The sequence below is a fragment of the Mustela nigripes genome, chromosome 3 (genome assembly GCF_022355385.1).
Source record: "Mustela nigripes isolate SB6536 chromosome 3, MUSNIG.SB6536, whole genome shotgun sequence".
Classification (NCBI taxonomy): domain Eukaryota; kingdom Metazoa; phylum Chordata; class Mammalia; order Carnivora; family Mustelidae; genus Mustela; species Mustela nigripes.
In genome coordinates, this window is record NC_081559.1 from 129,390,180 (window position 1) to 129,411,945 (window position 21,766).

At 34.0% G+C, this 21,766-nt stretch overlaps 1 protein-coding gene across 4 annotated transcripts in view; it reads left to right on the plus strand.

Annotated features, from left to right (window-relative positions):
- YTHDF3 (YTH N6-methyladenosine RNA binding protein F3) overlaps positions 1-21,766 on the plus strand; it is a 39,308-nt gene that overhangs the window by 8,680 nt on the left and 8,862 nt on the right. For all 4 annotated transcript variants that reach the window (XM_059394650.1, XM_059394647.1, XM_059394648.1 and 1 more), the window contains one exon: positions 6,968-8,566. In XM_059394650.1, the coding sequence (XP_059250633.1) occupies positions 6,986-8,566 (1,581 nt within the window). In that variant the 5' untranslated portion in view covers positions 6,968-6,985. The remainder of the gene's footprint in view (positions 1-6,967; positions 8,567-21,766) is intronic.

Below are 21,766 nucleotides of genomic sequence, written 5' to 3' on the forward strand. Positions count from 1 at the left end.
TTTTAAAATTTGATACCACTAAGGCTGTTCTGTCCTCCCTCTCCTTGTCAGTACTAAGGAATAGGTTTTTAGCAATTAGCTTTCTATAATACTAAAAATAATATCTGTAACCAGGACACATACTTACCTTTGAAAGAGTCCTCATGCTATAGCTTGTTGGAAACTGGGTTTATTGGAGAGAAAAATGGAAAATTACTTGAAATCTTAGAGATGATTTGTATGAGAATTTAAGTTACCGTAATAACACCTAGGTAAAGGAGAAAATTTTAAAAAATTGACCCTTTAAAGCAGGTCAGTGAAAATTAAAAATTATTGGTGAAATATCTTAAGTAATTACTTACATATTAAAATTACACAAGCATTTATAGTTCCTTGTTCTGATCTAGCTGAAATGTTTAATTAAAAAATTTTCAACTAAATGTATAATATGTCTTTAAAATTAAACTCCATCTGATTTTCATATTATGAATAAGAAAAATGAATCTTTTGTCTGGAAAAGTGTTTCAGTTTTTAGCTAATGATTCAAATTGTTTTGTATTCTTAGATCTAATTCAGATCAAATCCAGGGATACTTTAAAACAGGTTGTTGGCCTTTTGTGGTAGTGTATTCTAGTGCTCAGTTTCTTAAAGCAGATAACTTTTGTAATCACTTGAAAAGTAAATGTTTATCCTTCGGGTCTTAAATTTAGTTCTCTAAAGTTCCTCAGAATAATCAGATAATTAAGTTGATTGGAAAGTTCAGGTTTAAATAGTACTGTTAAAGATACCATGTAATTTGTGCATATAAATTTGAACAACAACTTGGAAAAATTAAGTTTGAGTTTGTCGTCTATATGGGGAAATAATTCCTAGTCATGTTTGTCAGAGAAGTGGAATAGAGAACAAAGAAAGGAAGAATATTTTGATTTTTGTTATTTATTGTCCCGGCCATCACTGCCCTTAGTTAAGGGTTTCATTTTTTTCGGCCTATTGGAGTGATTTTCTAAGTAGTAATTCTGTTCTGTCACTCAGCAATCTTCTTAAAATCCAAGTCTGTGCCACCGTCATGTTAAAGAGTTACCACAACTTCACAAGAGTGGATACATTTGTTATATGAGGGTCCTTAAAATTGCTCCATTTCCCTCCCTGCCTTGTCTTTGGTCAGCTTTCTCCAGTTTGTAAGGGAATAGGACTCACTATTTTCTAGGAATATAAATATTTTCCAAATATTTTTCTTTCATGATCTCACTTTTTGTATTTGTATTTATGATCTGTATACACACAGACTCCTGTATCTATCCCTTGATGAAGACTCTTTAGATTCCTCCCGTTATCTGCTTACCTGCTTTTTGTTCTAGAATGCTTGTTTTGCTTTGTTTGTACTTCCATTACAGTACCTATCAAATTGTAGGGGATATGTGTCTTCCCCACTAGACCTGGGAAGTGTTCCAGGTCAGAGTCCATGTTCTTCATCTTTTTGTCTCCAGTGACTGGCACTGTATCTGGCACATAGTAGGCATTTATTAAGCATTGAATAATGAATTGGGATATCTGCTAGAATTAGGGAACAAAGAATTACAGTTGATGAAATATTTAGGTTAACTGGGTACCATGTATAATACATTTTTTGGTGACATCCTTGTGATTAGATATGTGTTGAGTATACTTTGTGAAAAGTACAATAATTTTTTTTTTAAGTTTTAGAAGAAAATACACATAAGCATTAAAAATACTCTAAACCTCACTTTAATTCAGAAGTGAGTTCTGGAGTTTGAAGTTTTCATGTCCTTAATGGAGAACAGTTTTTGTTTTTCTCTGTACAAAAGTGCTTTTATTGGTGAATTATGCCTTTTCCTTTATAATTGAACTTCTGGGATATTTATAGTGTCTCCTTTCTTGGAAAGAAAGTAAAAATGGATCTTAACTTTCTTTGTGAAAGACTAACTATGGTTGAGTTGTATTAGAATGTCTCAAGTCAGAGCAGTAATCCTGAACTTCTTGTTCAAGTTTTGAGATTTCAGAGCAACAATCTATATCATAAGGCTAAGAAATAATTATGTGATATTAAAATTTTGAGGAAGATCTTTTTTTGTTTGATTGTTTTGTATTTCAGTTTTCAAATTAAAAAAAAAAAAAAAGGATGCCTGGGTGTTTCAGTCAATTAAACATCTGCCTACCGCACAGGTCACGATCCTAAGGTTCTGGGATTGAGTTCCACATAGGGATTCCTGCTCAGCGGGGAGTCTGCTTCTCCCTCAGTCTGCCACCCTCCCTGCTTGTGCACGTACACCCTCACTCGCTCTCTCTCTCTCTCTCTATCTCTCTGACAAATAAAAACAAAACAAAACAAAACAAAACAAAAAAACCCTAAAGGTAAAAGGCCTTACTCCTACACTTCCATGTAGCACTTTGTAGTTAGCACAGTAGATTTTTAAAAGTCTTTACAGTTGGTAAGACCAGCAGGTATTATCCCTATTTTAACCAACAGATTCAGGGTTAGAGAAATTACATGATCTGATTAGATCACTGACATAGAAAGTAAAAGATTAAAGAACTGAGTCCATATCCTGGACTACTACATCACACTGAGAGTTTATACTCTTTAAGATCTGGAGTAAGTCTGAAATTATATCATGTGTTTGGTTATTAATTTACATTTTAAAGGGGCAAGTTAAGTTGTATTAAATATAACGATTGTTGATCGAATATTTAATGGCAGTGTATCTTTATTTTCTTTTACTTGGCTGCTTTCATATAGCTGATAAGTACCTGGGATGGAATTGAAGTTTAGGTACCTCATGGCTTCACTTCAACCTTGTGTTAAATGCCCTACCCAGATTGTGTTTCTAAGTTTGCACTGTAGGTAAAGGGTTTGTGGATCTGTTGTTACGAGTATGTTTCATTATATTCAGTGATTTTTGAAATCAATTCATAGACTTATATAAATTGATGTTATTTTTTCCCTTCCAAATAGTTCTTTGACTGTGAGGGAAACATCAAACATTTCACATCATTTGGTGTAAAGTTTGCATATCTTTAAGAATATAGTAAAATTTCACTATAGTTGACCAGTTTCCAAGTTAAGAGTAGACTATTAAAGCAGTTATTTGAACATAAACTGTTACATTGATTATGTCTCATTATCACTGGGTTTGAAGTAAAAGTGAAAGTAAGTTTTCAGTTGTTATTTTCCATCATCAGTAAGTGGAACTTTTGTTCCTCTTCACTACCAAGGTAGATTCCTCCGATTGATATTCCACATAGCTAGCAGAAATTAACAGAACATATTTTTAAATATTACCAGTTACAGTTGAAGCTCTACTAACTCATAATGTGTTGACCATATTTTACTTTGAAACTGGAAATTTCCTGTAGCTTTGTTCTTACTGGAACCCAAAATGAAGCCTTGCCTTTAGAAACTGGTTAAGTACTTTGATGGAGCTAAGAAAAAAAACATCTCATTCAGCTGAAACTACTGAAAAAACTGGAAAAGTAAATGGTTAGTGTTGTTTGATAAACTGCAGAAAGCTAGCCACTTACCCAGGATACTCCAGAAATAACGGTGGTCGCAGTAACACTGGACAGCTCTGTAGTAAGACAGGGAGAGCAGTGTACATCTGCTTATTATAGCCAGAGCTATCTGTTTGATAGTAGTTGTGACTAATGGAACACATTTTAAGTAACTTAAACTTAAATTATTTTGGTAAGAATCAATAATTTACACATGAAGTAGTAAAAATTATGATTTAAAAAAATACTTGATAAGATATCTAATAAAAGTCATCATACCCAAGAGTTTGGGCCTGGTCCAGCCCTATAGGTCACAGAGTTGGCAGAATTTGTTTTCCCATTCCCCAGAGAATATGGGCTTTCTTCTTTTAGGAATTAGTACAGATTAGATAATCAGTTAAAACAGGGTGGATAAACTGTAGTCCAGTTTGTGCCCTGTTTTCTTTTAAAAAAAAAAACCCTAAGCTCGAAGTTTTTTAAAGGGTTGTTTAAAAAAGAAAAAAGAAAAAAAAAAGACTGAGTGACAGCAACTAGATATTATTTGTCTTGCAAAGATTGAAATATTTACTCTTTGACTTTTAGTTTGCTAGTGTATGAATTATTATGGAGGTAGATAAATTAGGAACTTGGAAGGTAACTGCAAAATTCAACATTTGTGATGGTGAAATAACAATATTCGGTGTAAGTTAGGAGTGTAATTTTTGCAAAAACTTGATTATGAGGCATGAACTTTAAAAACTTTCTACCTCTGGGTGCCTGGGTGGCTCATTTGGGTCTCATGTCAGACTCCCAGCTTAGTGGGGAGTCTGCTTCTCCTCCTCATTTTCCTTCTGCCTCTCTTGCTTGTGCTCTGTCTGTCTGTCTCTCTCTCAGATAAATAAATAAATAAATAAAAATAAAGCTGTCTGATTTTCCACTCTCACATCCAGGTAAGGACGTACTGAAGTCCAGATTTCAGTGCCAGCATTCTAAGTTGAAAGTTTGAAACCGATTACCTCCCTATTCAGCACAGCTCTCTTGCTCTTCCCCTGTTCACTTCCCTATGTTTTGTGTCTCTAACTGTAGGTGTTCTTTTAGAATGAATGAATCGGTATTTTTCACAATGTAGGCATTCAGTAAGTATTTGTTTGATACAAATAATAAAGTAATATGAGGATCTTTTTAGCAACTTCAAGAAAAAGATAATTTAAAAAATATGTTAATAATGAGCACCTGGGTGGCTCAGTTGGTTAAGCATCTGCCTTCAGCTTGGGTCGTGATCTCAGTCAGGGTCCTGGGATCAAGTTCTGCATCAGCTTCTCTGCTCTGTGGGGAGTCTGCTTCTCCGAGCTCTCCCTCTGCCCCTTCTGCTGTGTGCTGTCTGGCGTGCGCTCTCTCAAATGAATAAAATCTTTAAAAAAATATGTCGATCTATTATATATGTTATACTGGCTGACCTATTCATTTTTATTAAGTCTTAAGAGTTTTATATCACAGAGACCTTCTTGTCAGTCTGAAGCCCTATGAGTACTTTTATTTTCAGCAGATAATTTAGTGATCAGATTATACACGTGTGTGAGAGAGGGTGAGTGAGTGAGTGTGTGTGTGTGTGTGTGTGTGTGTGTGAGAACTTCATGGGTAGTAAAGTTTAGTCGTTACTAATTTCTTCAAGATTTTTTTCTTTGAAAACCATTGCTGGTGATTGTGAGCTTTCCTCAGGCTTCTCTTGTATTAAATATGGCAGTTAGTATTTCAGTGTTGGTCTGTGTGATGATGCTAGTACTATTGTGGTTCCAAAAATGTTCATCGATTTCCTTCATACTAATATTGTGAGCATTCTTTGAATATATTTTTAAATGTAGTTAGTAATTATGTAATACAGTTAAAGAATATATTCGGTCAAATTAGTAAACAGTAACACATTTATTTCCCATTTTGAATATCGTAAAATGTATTGAGTAGATTTAAAAAGTCATTCTTTTCTTTAAATAATACTAAGTAATGGTTGTTTCTATTTTTAAGTCCAGGTGTTGCTGGAAATACCCAGGAAATCTATGTCAGAATTATTAATATAAATGTAACCTTTATTTGATTCTCATAAGTTATTTTTATATCAATTATATCAGAATTATTTCAAAGGACAAAATATTAACTTTCTCATAGACAGTGGACAGTTTCAACAGTTGTGAGGTGTGTCGAAGTAACAGTAGTGATAATATCTCAATGTTCAAGGATAGGCCTTTAAAGGAATTTCAGACGAGTTCCAGGTAGTATCTGTGATGTTACTGTTACATATTTATATTGATACACTTTCTTGGGTGGGAAAGTAGTGGCATCATAGTTCTAAGAGTAACAGGAAAAAGAAAAAGTTAAATACTTTTCTCCAGGGAACTTAGAATAAGAATGCCTATATAAATTAAATAAATAATCAGCCTTCAGAATGGTCCACCCTTATAGGGGGAGTACCAGTTGTCCTGACTGGATATTTTCTTAATTTTTAAATTTTGCTTAATTCTATACATTCTAAAGGTCTGTGCAATGTTTTAAAAATCACAACTAAACCAGAGTGAAAATCTATACTCAGACATGTTTTTGGTCCAAGAAGTTCATTTCAGAATACCCTTAAAATATCTTGTTTTTTACATTGGCTATTAACAAAGTTGGAGGTTTTTTTTTTTTCTTTAAGTAGAATTTGGTGCCTTCATTTTTGGCAAATTACTAAATGAATGATTAGTTTGTATTCAGGACAAACAATTTAATTGCAGTAATTTTGGGGAAATACAGGAACTAACAGTTTCCAAATTAAAACTCTGAATAGGAAAGTGATTTTATTGGGTAAAATTTGGAAATTTGAGTACAAAGAAAAGAGGCACCTGTTAGCCCATCATTAAAAAACCATAGTAAGGATTTTGGTTGTTTTTTAAAATGAGCAAGACAAAACAAAACAAGCAAATTTAGATGATGCCATAGGTATAATCTTGAATCGTTACTTTCTTCTCAGTGTGAGAAGAAAAAAGTACAAAATTTAATTGCTGAATTGGATTCCACTATATAGGTAGGTATACTATAGCTCCTCTGTTATTTGGCATAGCTTCCAGATTTGTTTAATCTTTGCATATAAATTTTTGGATACATCAGCTGCTTAAAATAAATTTGGCTGTAAATGATCAATTTGTGTCTGCGAGTTTATAATTCAGATTTTTGTAGAAATGATGGTATTTTTAAAATGTGCCAGAAGATCTGACTCTTAAAAATTATCCCATCCTACCCATTTCCTCCCCTCCCAAAAAACCCCTGCAATTTTATAACAAATATTTTTAAATTAAAATACCAGCAAATTTTTGCCTTGATAAAATTGGATTTGAACTTTTAATTTTATCTGGAATAGGTGCGTCTTTTTCATTTATTTAAAACTACTTGATTTTAATTTTTCAGAGTCTTTTTTTCCCTTGCTCTTCATAGGATATTTCGCTCCTGATTATGATCTTTTGTCTTCCAGAGTAACAGCTATCCACCAATGTCAGATCCATATATGCCTAGTTACTATGCTCCATCCATTGGATTTCCATATTCTCTTGGGGAAGCAGCATGGTCCACGGCTGGAGACCAACCTATGCCGTATCTGACAACCTATGGACAAATGAGTAATGGAGAACATCATTATATACCAGATGGTGTGTTTAGTCAACCTGGGGCATTAGGAAATACCCCTCCATTTCTTGGTCAACATGGATTTAACTTTTTTCCTGGTAATGCTGATTTCTCTACATGGGGGACAAGTGGATCTCAGGGACAATCAACACAAAGTTCTGCTTATAGTAGCAGTTATGGCTATCCACCTAGTTCTCTTGGGAGAGCTATTACAGATGGACAGGCTGGATTTGGCAGTGATACTTTGAGTAAGGTGCCTGGCATTAGCAGTATTGAGCAAGGCATGACCGGACTGAAAATTGGTGGTGACCTGACAGCTGCAGTGACAAAAACTGTAGGTACAGCCTTGAGCAGCAGTGGTATGACTAGCATTGCAACCAATAGTGTGCCCCCAGTTAGCAGTGCAGCGCCTAAACCGACCTCCTGGGCGGCCATTGCCAGAAAGCCTGCCAAACCTCAACCGAAACTTAAACCCAAGGGCAATGTGGGAATTGGGGGTTCTGCTGTACCACCACCTCCTATAAAACACAACATGAATATTGGAACTTGGGATGAAAAGGGGTCAGTGGTAAAGGCTCCGCCAACCCAACCAGTTCTGCCTCCTCAAACTATAATCCAGCAGCCTCAGCCATTAATTCAACCACCACCATTGGTGCAAAGCCAACTGCCTCAACAGCAGCCTCAGCCACCACAACCACAGCAGCAACAAGGACCTCAGCCACAGGCCCAGCCTCACCAAGTGCAGCCCCAACAGCAGCAGCTGCAGAATCGCTGGGTAGCTCCTCGGAATAGGGGAGCTGGATTCAACCAGAACAATGGAGTGGGCGGTGAAAACTTTGGTTTAGGTGTTGTTCCTGTCAGTGCTTCACCTTCTAGTGTAGAAGTGCATCCAGTGCTGGAGAAGCTAAAGGCCATAAACAATTATAATCCCAAAGACTTTGACTGGAACCTGAAGAATGGACGTGTGTTTATAATTAAAAGCTATTCTGAGGATGACATACACCGTTCAATTAAGTACTCTATCTGGTGTAGTACTGAGCATGGTAATAAGCGTTTGGATGCAGCTTACCGTTCCCTGAATGGGAAAGGCCCACTCTATTTACTCTTCAGTGTGAATGGCAGTGGACATTTTTGTGGAGTGGCTGAAATGAAGTCTGTTGTGGACTATAATGCATATGCTGGTGTCTGGTCTCAGGATAAGTGGAAGGGCAAATTTGAAGTTAAGTGGATCTTTGTCAAAGATGTTCCCAATAACCAGTTACGGCATATTCGCTTAGAAAATAATGACAACAAACCAGTTACCAATTCAAGGGACACTCAAGAGGTACCCCTAGAAAAAGCTAAGCAAGTGCTTAAAATAATTGCTACTTTCAAGCATACCACCTCAATCTTTGATGACTTTGCACATTATGAAAAGCGTCAAGAAGAGGAGGAAGCCATGCGTAGGGTAAGGGTATAGTAATTTTTTGTGTAGGGTCTTTTTATTGGGGTGGTGTGTATGGATGGGTCTTCTTTAATGTTACATTCTGAGTTTAGGAGCTTTACTCCAAAGGAGTCCAACTACTTAAAAAACAGAACCCTGCAAACTCCCTTCAGGGCCTCTCGTGGCACATGGGCATTTTCTCGTCCCAAGGGTCGTCCTTATTCTGAATTTGCCTATTCTTCATACTCAGGTGATAAAAGTCATTGAGTTGTGTTCATCAAAGTTCCATAAGTTCTGCATTTATAACCAAGCAGATTCAGGAACTGGTGAGGGGCTCTAATACTAATACTAAAATTAATTTTATGCAAAAATGTGTTAGGTATTTGAAACAGCTTTTATTATAAATGTTTCAGTATTATTTATTTCCTGTTTATGAGAAGTAAAACAGACTTCCCCTGAAATTCTTTTCTGAACCGTTTTGTAATTTGTACACTTAAAGCAGTTGTCCAAAGTATAGTAAGGATTTGACGTGAGGAAGACAACTAAGAGTTGGGAAGGCATGGGCTTTTAGATTTTGACAGCAGAGTTTGATTTCTTAGTCTGTTATTGACCTTTTGTGGCACTCTTAAGGGAGACTTTCCTGAAGTTACACACGGTTTCTGCTTGATTCTTATAGGCCAGAATTTGATCATGGGGCGCTCAGAGCAAGACATGGCTGGGGAATTTTTTTTGTGCCAAACCATGAAAAAAAACTGGGGTCCTGGTTTTAAGAGGAAAAGAAAGGAAGGATGGAGTAGACAACTAGCAGACTTTTTTCCATAGAGGGTACATTTAAATTTCTTTTTAAATGCAGCAGGGATAAAGTTAGAAGCTTTTTAAATAAATTATGTTGGTTACTATCGAGAGCTCTTATGTAGAAATTAAGGTAAAGCAGAAACATAACTCTATAAAATGTCAGTAATTTTGTTTCTGTGTATGAACTTACATGTCTTACGGCTTCTTCGTCTATGGAGACAAGGAAATTATTTTGGTGAACATTCATCACTGGTGAATAATAATTGAAATAATGATTCTAAAGCAGCTGTTTGTAAACCTTAGGGCACTTAAATTATTGAGATGCTTCTTGGAAAGACAGGTTCTTGAGACCCACTGTAGGAAAATCTGATATACAGTTGGTCTTTGAACAATGTGCAGGTTAGGGGTGCCAAATTCCTAGTTTGGAATTTGTGTATAACTTCTGCCTCTCCCCAAATTTAACCATTAATAGCCTCCTGTTTACAGGAAGCCTTGCTGATAACACAGTTGACTAACTCATATTCTGTATGTTACATGAATTGTATACTGTAGTCTTATAATAAAGTAAGCTAGAGAAAAAATGGTATTAAGAAAATCACCAGGAAGAGAAAGTACTGTATTTTACAGTATTTGACAGAAAAAAATCTGTATATAAGTGGGCCTACACAATTCTTACCCATGTGTTCAAGGGTTAGCTGTATTTGGTAAGAGACCTCGTGGTGTACATTTTTAACAAGCTCACCTAGGTGATTCTGGTGCTAGTGATTGCAGTTAAATGTGGGAGAATGAGGAAAAAGGGATCAAAAGTATCTCCTGAATTTTTGAGCTTAGCGGTTGAGTAAATGGTCAGACTGAACAGCCATTACAAATAGTGTATCAGGAGAATGGATTTGGGATATGAGAAGTGGGGTGCAGGTTTTCCTTTTAGGATGTGCTCATTGTAAGATGCTTTTGAGAAATACAGTGAAATCTCTGATTAAGCAGTTAGATGTGGGAGTCAGATTTGGGAGCTTTCTGTTCTTAAATAGTTTCTGTGAAAGTGGGATGAGATTGTTCACGGAAAAAGATGCATAGCAAGGAATTATTTCTCAACTCTTTTTTTTCCCTTCCACCACTTAGGAGAGGTCACCCTTGTATGTCTTCTACATTTCTTCCCTACCCAGTCTGAAAATTTAGTCCTAGTTTTATTTATATAAATGTCTCAGGAATTGTTTATGACAGTTACATATTGTTTTACGTCAGCACAGTGATTTAAAGTTAATAATTTTTTAACTTTAAAATTGTACATTTAAATTGTTTCATGGTTTACTGCCAGTCTTGATGATGTCTGACCCACCTTTGACATGTTTATCTTCTTTTTTTTTTTTGACTCTTACGTAACTTACTATTTTTTTTTTAGGAAAATTAATTTGGTATATATATTTGTTGATTATATATAATATAAATATAATACATTTGTTAAATCCTTCTAGATTCAGAAAATGTCTTTCTTTGGCCATGATATGTGAACAGTAGTTTACCTGGATATAAAATTCTTAGGCTACAAGTTTCTCATTCAGGCTTAGATTTATAGTTATATATTTATATTACATTATTTATAGTTTTATATCATGGAGAAGTCTGAGGCCAGCCTAAATTTTCTTTCTTTGGAAATAGCTATTTCTGTGTACTACAAAAGATTCTTAAAATATGAACATGTATTTGGAATTTGTTTAATATGGACCTCTATTATAATTTTCCTTAATCCTTTGTCTGTCCTTATTCCTTTTAATTTATATTTTCTTTTTTCTGGTTATGTCAAAAAATATAGTGCATCTTTGTCCTTGGGTGCTATTGGTTCTTTATCATTTTTCTCTGTATTTGGAGACTAAAATTTGAATTTCCATGTCATTATTTTGGTTTGCTTTGTGTTGGTTTTGTGATCTGTCAAGTTTTGAATTCTTCGGTGACCATGTTAGTTTGCTAACAATATTACATCTAGTTCCCACTTATATCTGTTGATTTTCTTTTTTGTATTTGATCCAGAGTCCATCTTGTTCATTGAGCACAAAGCTGACTGCCTAAAGCTTATTTCTGTTTCCTGTATTTATCGTTTTTGAAACTTCTTCCTCTTTCATATGGTTTTTAACTTGTTTCTTTTTTTAAATTTACATACAGTAAAATTGTAAATTCCCTTTTTTTGCCTCTTTGTAGTCAGATGCTTCCTTCCCCCTTTGGATTAATCTGTTCTCTGTCTCTGTAAGGCATTTTCCATAATGTCATATAAACAGAATTACACAGTGTGTAATCTTTTAAGACTAGCTTCTTTTACTTAGCATGGTATCTTTGCAATGTATCAGTGTTGTTTTATATATCAGTTCTTTGTTACTTTTAATTACAAAACATCATTCCATTGTGTGGCCTTACCACAGTTTATCCATCCAGCCTCTGAAGGATTTCTGGGTGGTTTCCAGTTTTTGGAGAATGTAAATGAAGCTCCTATAAATTCATGTACATATCTTTTTTAAAAGTTTTTTTTTTTTTTTTAATCCTGCAGTATAATTCACTTTATTGGAGTGGGCAATAAAGGAGTTTTAACACATTTGTAAATTTGTGTAACGACCACCATAATCAGGATACAGAATAGTTTCATCATCCTTGGAAAACTGTCTTGTACTATCCCTTTGTATTGTATTCTTCCTCCATGTCTAACCTCTGGCAGCCATGATATATATATATATATATATTCCAAATCATATATATATATATCATATATATATATTTATAATTGACACTGTTAGTTTCAGGTGTACAACTTAGTGATTCAACACTTTCACCACAATAAGTATAATTACTGTCTGTCGCCATACAAAGGTAACTACAATAATTAACAGTATTGAATATTTCCTGTTCTGTTCATTTGGTCTCTGACATTTTATTACTGGAAGTTTGTACCTCTTAATCTCTTCCTCCTTTTTACTTATTTTACACATTCTCACCCCCTCCCCAAACTCCTGTACCTTTTTCTGTATTTATGAGTCTGTTTCTGTTCTGTTGTTTTTTAGGTTCCACATATAAGTGAGCAAAATCATGGTATTGTCTTCAACTTATTTCACTTACTGTAGAATAACTTATAGGTTCATCCATGTTACATATGGCAAGATTTCATTCATTCTTTTTTTTTTTTTTTTTTTTAATGGCCAAGTAATGTTCTGTTGTGTGTGTGTGTGTGTGTGCCCCATCTTTTTTAGTCATTCACCTATTGATGGGCACTTGGGTTGCTTGCATATTTTGGCTGTTTATAAATACTGCAGCAATAAACATAGGGGTGTATACATATTTTCAAAATCATGTTGTTTTCTTTGGATAAATACCCAGAAGTGCCATACTGGATTGTATGGTATTTCTATTTTTAATTTTTTGAGGCACCTTCATACTGTTTTCCACAGTGGCTGCACCAATTTATATTCTGACAAACACTACACGAGGGTTTCCTTTTCTCCACATCCTCACCAATACTTGTTAACTCTTGTCGTTTTGATACTAGCCATTCTGACAGTTGTGAAGTGAGAACTCATTGTGTTTGCATTTCCCTAATGGTTAGTGGTGTTGAGCATCTTTTCTTGTGTCTGTTGACCATCTGTCTTCTTTGGAAAAATGTCCGGGTCTTTAACCCCTGATTGGATATGTCATTTGTATTTTAAGTATCTTCTCCCATTCAGTAAGACTGCCTTTTAATTTTGTTGATGGCTTCCTTCACTATACAGAAACTTTTTAGTTTGATTCATTATAGTTTGATTAGTATCACTTCTTGTGAAATGGTATTTTAAGACTCATTTTGACTTATTTCCTGTGATCATTGAACCTGGAAGAGAATCATTCAGGTCAGGTATTTGCTCCAAAACAGGGTTGTTCTTTTCTTTCTTCTTTTCAACGCTTAGTGTTAGTTGCATCTTCTCTTCCTGCTGCACATAATGGAGATGAGAGAATGATGTTCATTGTTGACTTCATCAGTGTAGTGTTTCATCAGTCTGAGAGAATGAGAAGGGAGAACCAGTACATGGATGTGCTAGTAAGTGTAATTTAACTTTGCTTTAAGTTTGAAATTACCATATAAGGTAACAGTTTTCCCTGTTTGTTAATTGTTTAGCATTTGTGATACCATGTATCCTTGTCCAGTTTTCTTTCTGGCGCTGTTATCCCTTGTCCAGGAAGAATGTGTAGACTTTTATTTGTAGATTTTCTCTTAGATAAGCTCGTGCTTGCACTTTAGCTTTCCAGCATAACTGCTTTTAAATACTCCTGCATCCCAGTGATGAAGGATGTGTTTGTTCCCTGTCTGTTATCCGTCCTCCTTGGCTAAGGAGGATAAATCAGTGGTGTGTTGGTAGAATTTTATTTTTTTTACTTGTTATGCCTTTTTTCTTTTTGACATAAAAGGATTTGCAAGTCATTGTTTAGTGTGACCCCTCTGGTATTTTGCTGAAATTCTTCAAACCTTGTGATATTTGGAGGTCATATTTTCCCAAGTGCATAATTCTTCAGTCTTTGGGTAAAGTAGGATTTCTTAAGACACACAATAGCACTAATTATAAAAGAAAAGATTGATGAAATTTGACCAAATTGAAATTTGTTCGTCAAGGGGCGCTTACTTGGCTCAGTCAGTAGAGCATGTGACTCTTGTGTTGTGAGTTCAAACACGATGTTGGGCGTGTAGAGCTTACTTGAAAAAAAAAATCTGTTCACTAAAAGATGCTTTAATGAAACTGGAAAGACATGTTAGGCACTGCAGAAATGTTGGATGTAGCTGACCAAAAATTAGTATCAAGAATATGTAAAGAACTCCTGTGAATCAGTTTAAGAAAAAGATGAACCCAATTGAAAAATGGGCAAAAGATGGATAGTCATTTCATGAAAGAGGAAACAAATATGGCTAATAAATATGTAAAAATATATTCAGTCTTATTAATAACTAGGGAAATGCAAATTAGGACTATAATAAGAAAATAGTTTATATCCATTCATTTGGCAAAATTAAGAAATTTGATGATATAAGGTACTGGAGAAACTAGATCAACAAAATCTCTTCTGCAGTTGCAGAGAGGAGCATTGGTAATAGCTATGTGAGGAAGTAGTTTTGCATTCTCTTACATAAAAGCTGAAATTTCATATACCTTCGAATTCAGCAGTTTTCCTGGATTATACCTAAGAGAAACTTCCCAAATACCCGAGAAGACACACAAGAATGAAGTAAATAGAATGAAGTAAAAGGACTGGTAGAAACCTAAATGCTCATCAGCAGGAAAAAATAGCCAAAATACATTGGTGCCTTAGTAGTACAGTAGTACAGATTGAGAATGCAACAACATACATGAATCTTTTTTCCTTCATTAGTTTGTTTGGAAATAATTTTCAATTTATTTGGAAGAACAAGAATAATACCTGAAACACTCATATGCCTTTTATCCAGATTTACCTATTAACATTCTTCCCTGTTTGCTTTATGTGTGTGTTCGTTTTTTTAACAATTGGAGAATAAGTTTCATATGTCATGGTTCTTTACCCCTCCTCCCCAAAACGTATAGTATATATTTCCTAAGGATAAGGATATTCTCTTAGATAACCACAGTATTCTTATCTGTTGATCTACAGTGTCCTTTATGCCTTTTTTCTAGTGTAAGACCTGGGCTAAGATCAGGTAGAATAGCCTAGAATAGCCAAACAGTTTTAAATAGTAAAAACAATTTTAGAAGGCTTATACTAATCTGGCCCCAAATCTTTGCCTTCCAAAGGCAAAGATTTGGGAAGATTTTTTCCTATGGTTTTTCATAGAGTTTTTAGTTTTAAATTTTAGATTTGGGTCTGTGGTTACTGTAACTTTGTTTGATTTCTCTCCCTTGTGTGTTCATGTTTTTATGACGTTCTTAGGCCTACTTGTGGTAGAAGACAAGGACTTTAAGAAGCTAATTCCATCTTCTCATCACTGGGTCTTTGATTGACTTTTTTTGTTTGTTTTTTTCTTCCGGTTATTCTGACAATGGAGTAAGTCTCCAGGTTCTCTTGCCATCAGAGCACTCAGTGGAAGAGTTTGCTAGACGTCCTGTCAGGTTATATAATACTTAGAAAGTCATGCTCTGTCTTTTAGAGTAAGGGGTATTGGTGAAACTTAAAACTGGAAGAGAAATCCATGCTAGTTATCATAGTATTTGCCTACTTCTTTATTCTTAGATTTGAACACATATTTTTGATATATTTGATTAAAATCAAGCTTAATGACAGGAGCAGCCAAGACAACTCACTAAAAGAATTTAGGGAGCAGAAAATCATTTTAAAAAATAAAACTAATTTGTTGTTAGTTTGGATTCCTATGTAAAAAGAAAACTAGAAAATGTTCTTGGAAATGAGAAACGTGAATGTGCAAATAAAAGTTAGTGAGCAGCAGATAATAAAATGTTCATGTTTTAAGTCCAGTTGATCTGAAATTTCAAATCAAAGAAATTTCCAAATGTGGAGTAATAGAGATGAAAAATATATATAAAAGATGAAAGAAGTGATGGAAAGAGGGGAGAGGCCCACTGTCTTTCTAAAGGAGTTTTGAAAAAGTAAGGAAAAAACCAAAGGAAGAATGATTGGAGAAAAATGCCCAAAGACCAAAGATTTATGTTTTCAGAAGGAATGGGCTCAGGCTGAGTAACTAGCAGTATTTTTTCAAATTGAAAAGAACTAAAGGCAGGATAGAGGGAAAATCTTAAGCTCCCTGAGCAAAAGACAGATTACCTACTGCAGATGAAGGAGAATCAGATTATCATCAGAATTTTTCCATCTACAACTCTGGATACTCGTACAGAAAATCTTATTTCAGAATGGAGGGGAAGAGGGTATATAGAATTACGTTCTTAAAGATGTATCTTAAAGATGTCACATTATATCATGGAAGGGGAAATGCAAAATAAAGATTCCAGGTGTGCAGGAGTAGTCACATAGCCTTCATGAGAAAGTAACCTGAAGAAGTTTTTCAACAGAAAAAGGAATTCAAGAAAGGTAACGCCTGTTAACTGGTTATACTAGAATAAGTCTCTCTCAACAGGGACTATGCATCTGATAGGTGTTCGTTGTATGTAGTTTACCTCAGGACTCTGTGCATCTCCACTCAGTCTGTTAAATTGGTGCTGTGGTCTTTGAAGCCTGACAAATGAAATGAGCCCTCAGTGGGGAACCAGTGACCTTGGAGAAGTGAAGGAAGCTAAAAAGAAAATAACATTTCTAGCCAATCATGTTCTCATTGGAACATAAGCTCTGTGAGAGCAGGGCTTGCTTTTTTCTCTGCTGAATCCCTAGCACCTAATGATTGGCAAATAAGCAGATGATTAACTGTTAACTGAGTAGATATTTTGAAGAATCTCTTTCCTTTTGTAAAGTTTGAAAGCTTGAATGAATTTTTATTTATTGGTTTAAATCGCTGCACTTTTTTTATTTAGGAACTATGTACTTGGTCATTCAAGTTCCATAATGAATGCTGCTTTTTGGTTTTTCCATCTGTAGAAATGGACACTAGCGTATAAAAGATTTAATTATAGTTAGAGCAAAATGTTATGAGATGGAATGGGAAGGAAAGATTTGAAGAAGGGTAAATAAAGGGAGTATTTTTCTCATCTTTCTAAAGGTAACATAATTGTTTAAAGATGATATATCAAGCAGTTGTGCTTGGCATGTTATTTAGAGTCATAAAGACAATCACTAAAACTAAAAATAGTGTGGCTTCTAGTGTAAGGAGGGAGGAGAGAAGGAGAATGTAACATACTCATCCACTGTGATAAATTACCTGTCATATTCAGTGGGAACGGATAGTGTCTGCATTGAGAAAACAAGAAATATATATATATATATATATATATATATATATATATATATATATATATATACACACGCACACACACACACAAATATATATTAGTATATATACTAACACTACTTAAATAGTGGCAACCCATTAGGAGGAACTTAAAATAGAAAGGGTTAGAGGTGGATAGAGGAGCTTGCTTTTTACTTTAACTTGCTCTTTGTATGTATTACTTCTAATAATAAAGCTAGTTTAATTAGAAAAATGAAAGAAAACAAAGAACCAATAATGTTCTGGCTGTATTTGTACAGATAAAATAAATTCAAGTAGTCTGCACAGCAGAATTTACTTTTGACTGTTTAGATAATCCTTTTATTGAAATTTTACTTTTGTTGTACTTGACCGTGAGTCATTTAGATCCTACTAGTTTCTTTCATTCTTATAAATCCTTATTGACCAGGAAACTTAATCTCAAGTGAAATTTTTTGTTTAATAGTTTTTTCCTCTCCATATAGAAATTAGACTTTTCAGTTGCCTGTAACTTTGAGATGAATTTCCAAAATACAGCATTTACCTGTTCGTACAGAAAGAGATGAAAACCTGCAGTTTATGTAGAATAAAGTAAGACATAATTATAATAAATTTGTTATTAAGTGGTTTTAATTTCTAGAATCTTCTGTGTATTTTATGTATACTATATTATATTGTTAGGTATTTTTAGGCTAGAGTAAGTTTTAGTACCTCATACAGTATTTTTTGTGATGGGAATAATTTTGATTCTGAGTAACCCAATCTTTGTTAATATACTGAAGTCACTTCAACAATAATTATTCCTGTGATAACAGTAAGCATTTCCCTGACAGTTCTATATTTCTTTTTCTCAAGTAGAACACTTGGTTTAATGCTTTCCCATTAATCAAATTATAGTTTTTAGGATCAAGAATGAGTTGAAGTCTGTGCTCAGCCACCTTTTGGTAAATTTTTTTTTATGGGTGGACTTTCTTTTTTATGAAGTGAGTTGATTATGATTAATAGTAACAAATTCAGTACATAAAATCTTGTTTTTCCTTTGATCTTTACAGTAAAATTTGGAGAATATTTCTTTGGAAAGTAGATTTTGGCACCTGGATACCATAAACTTTTTTTTTTTTTTTTCTAAAGTAAGCTCCACATCCAACATGGGGCTTGAATTCATGACTCTTAAGATTTCACGTACTCTACTGACTGAACCAGCAGGTGCTTGGATACCATAAACTTTTTTATATTGCATATTTAAGTGACAAATTCTCTGATAAAACATTGAGTGACATGTTGTATATTCAAGATGATGCAGTTAAAAAAAAAAAGATGATACAGTTTTAATTGTCGTAGACTCTTGTTTTGAACTTGATAAAAATTCTTTGTAGGCCAGAGGTGAGAAAAGAGGTGCTTTAATTTAACATTTTATAATACTGATTTGTTTGTTTTTTTCTTGGATAAATATTTTTACCCCATAGGAGAGTTAGTAGCTGTATTTTGTTCCAGTGCTGATAAAGAATTTTCAGAGTTTCAGTTAAATGAACTACCGGTATTTACTGGATTAATTACATACCCTTCGGAGATACCATTTTCATACCTGTAATGGTATGAACAGTCATTAAATTTAATGGTATTTCAGTTATTTTTCTTGAGCAGCAAATACATAGTTACCTGCAGGAACATATCTAAGTTAATATGAAATATCTTTTTTAGGTTTCAGGAATTAACTCAAATTATTGAATTATCTTTCCTGTTTACGTCTAATAGTTTATTTTAAAATTTTGATGTGCAGTTTCTTTAGAAATTTACTTATATCGCACTGTATAATTACTGAGTGAAACTGACTTTACTGTTTCTTGGCAGAAAACTTTGAATTTATTGAAAAGTATTTCAATTCTTACACATTCAATACTGATATTTTTTGGATTTGAAATAACATAAGGGAATAAAAAAGATTACAGGATATATAATAAAAGAACTAAGATATAAAAAAGCTACTAATGAACAGTTCCACTTGTGAATGAAAGTCTGAAATGTAATTATTTTATTACTTTCATTTTATTGTAAGTAGACTAAAATCTGATCCAAAATGGAATTGGATATGAATTCCTTTGGCTTTCAGAGCCTCTGTTCTTGGGTCCTCAGACCATCCTTTTTAACCCACTGAGCCACCCAGGCCCCCCCCCCCCCCCCCCGCTTTGTTTAAGATTTTATTTATTCATTTGACAGAGATCACAAGTAGGTAGAGAGGCAGGGAGAGAGAGAGAGAGAGGAGGAAGCAGGCTCCCTGCTTAGCAGAGAGCCTGATGTGAGGCTCGATCCCAGGACCCTGGGATCACAGACCATCCTTTTTATATGAGAGAACTAGCATACATCTTGTATTCTGGTCAGCCTTTATCACCATATATTTTGATCCTGTATGTTCTTAAGTGTGGTTCCTTACTCAGTCAACAGATAAATATTAAAGGTTACCAGTAAGCCGCTAATGATAAAGAGCCCTTTCTTTGTGGAATTCAATCTGCTCGGACATACAGACATTTAATTTCTCTCAGTGAAATTTTACATTTGTTGGTGTTGGGGACCTGCACATGTCTCTTAATGAATTTATTCTAAGTATTTTATATATGTATTTTTTAATTTTTTTTACTGTTTTATATTTGTAAATGTAATTGTAATTTCAGTTTTTTTCAGTTGTTCATTGCTGGTTTGTAGAAATATTTTGTATCCTGTGACTTTTGTAAATTCACCTATCAGTTCTCTTAGTTCTAATAGAATATCCTTAGGATGTTCTGCCCAATAGTCACATTGTAAATAGAGACCATTTTATTTAGTTTGACCTTTATGTTTCATTTTATATATGATTTTATTTTTTAATACAGTGTGTCTTGAATGTGAAATTAAGTGAAAACTAGAAAACCAAAATAAGGCTACACATCCACAAAAAAGTTAATTTAGTGTGATGAATGATATTATTTTGTTGAAACTAAATCACAGCTCTAAACATGAATTAGTTCTAATTCTAGGACTTCTTAGAATCATGTTGTTACTCATTTGAACCTAAACTAACACATACTGTAGCTGTTCTCCATTTTTCACTATTCGAAGTTACTCTTAACTCTTCCATTTTATAGCACACTTTGAGATTACTTGATCTTTGGTTGGTACAGATGAATTGTTTATAAATTACCAGACTGCATATACTTACTCAAACCTGAAATACTTCTTTATTGTGTAAATGCAGACTTGAGCACTGGAATCTTTTAAAGCAGTTTCTTTATTATAGTGTGGTTGTGCCGAGGATCAAGAATGTTCCTTCTCACTTACATAGAAATGTAAGTCTAAAAAAATTGAAGAATTGGCTTCCCAAAACAGAGTCTCCAAAGCATAATCATGATCCTTTCCCTTGATGATTTTTTTAAAATTTTGAATTTATTTTACAGGATAGAACTGATCTGTTTCCCTTATATTCTTTGTCTTTTGCTTTCTTAATGCCAAATGATTGATCATGTTTTTGGGATAGTGCAGGTCAGAAGCTTATCTCAGTATTAAAACACTTTAATGGATCTGGACAAATGTACAGCTTTTGAACAGCTGGGGGTTTTATCCATCTGTTACTGCCCTTGTTTTGCTCTCTAGTGTGAAATTTTTCATTCAGTAAGCCAATCTGAGTAGATTTTATTCCTGGTAAGTAATTAATTTTTCTGAGGAATTGAATGTTATATTTTAACTGTAGTCATTCTTTGTCTATAATTTTGTCTTTTTTTGAAACATGACTATTCTCCCACCCTGGCCACTGCCTCCGCTCCAGCTCTTTTTTTTGTTTTTTAATTTAAAAATGAAGTCTGATAATTTACTTGTTTTAACTTTGGGATGTAATTTTAACACTTTTCCCTATAAATAATAAAAAGAAGCAGGGCAGCCATTAAATTAACAATACCCTGAAGAACATCTATGCATTTCATATTTCTATGGCAATATGATATTTAATATATTTGGGATTTGTATTTTTCTAGCTTTTTATTATGCTTTTTTAAAACTTGATTTTGAATAATTTTTACATTTACAGAAATGTTACAAAGATAATACTGGATGTTTCTGTATGTCTAGTTTCTCCTAATACTGATATGTTACATACTGCTAGTATGTTTATCCAAACTAAGAAATTAACATTGGTACAGTACTATTAACTACAGATTTTTTTTCCAGATGTCCCCACTTTTCCCACTAATGTCTATTTCTGTTGAAGATCTGGAAAACCATTTTATATTTAGTTTTTATGTCTCCTTAGTCTTCCCTAAGCTAGGACAGACAATTCTTTGTTTTTCCTTGTCTCTCATGGTTTTAACACTTTTGAAGACTACAGGGCACATGTTTTTTAAGGTGGCTTTCAGTGTCAGTTTACCTAATGCTTTCTCATAATCAGACTGAGTTTATGGGAAGAATACTGCATAACTAGTGTGTCTTTCTCAATCTAATTATAGGTAACTTAATACTCAGTGATACTAATTTTGATTACTTGGTTTAGGTTGAATCTGCTAGACTTCTCTAATATAAGTATTTTTTTCCTCCCTTTGCATACTGTGTTCTTAGAA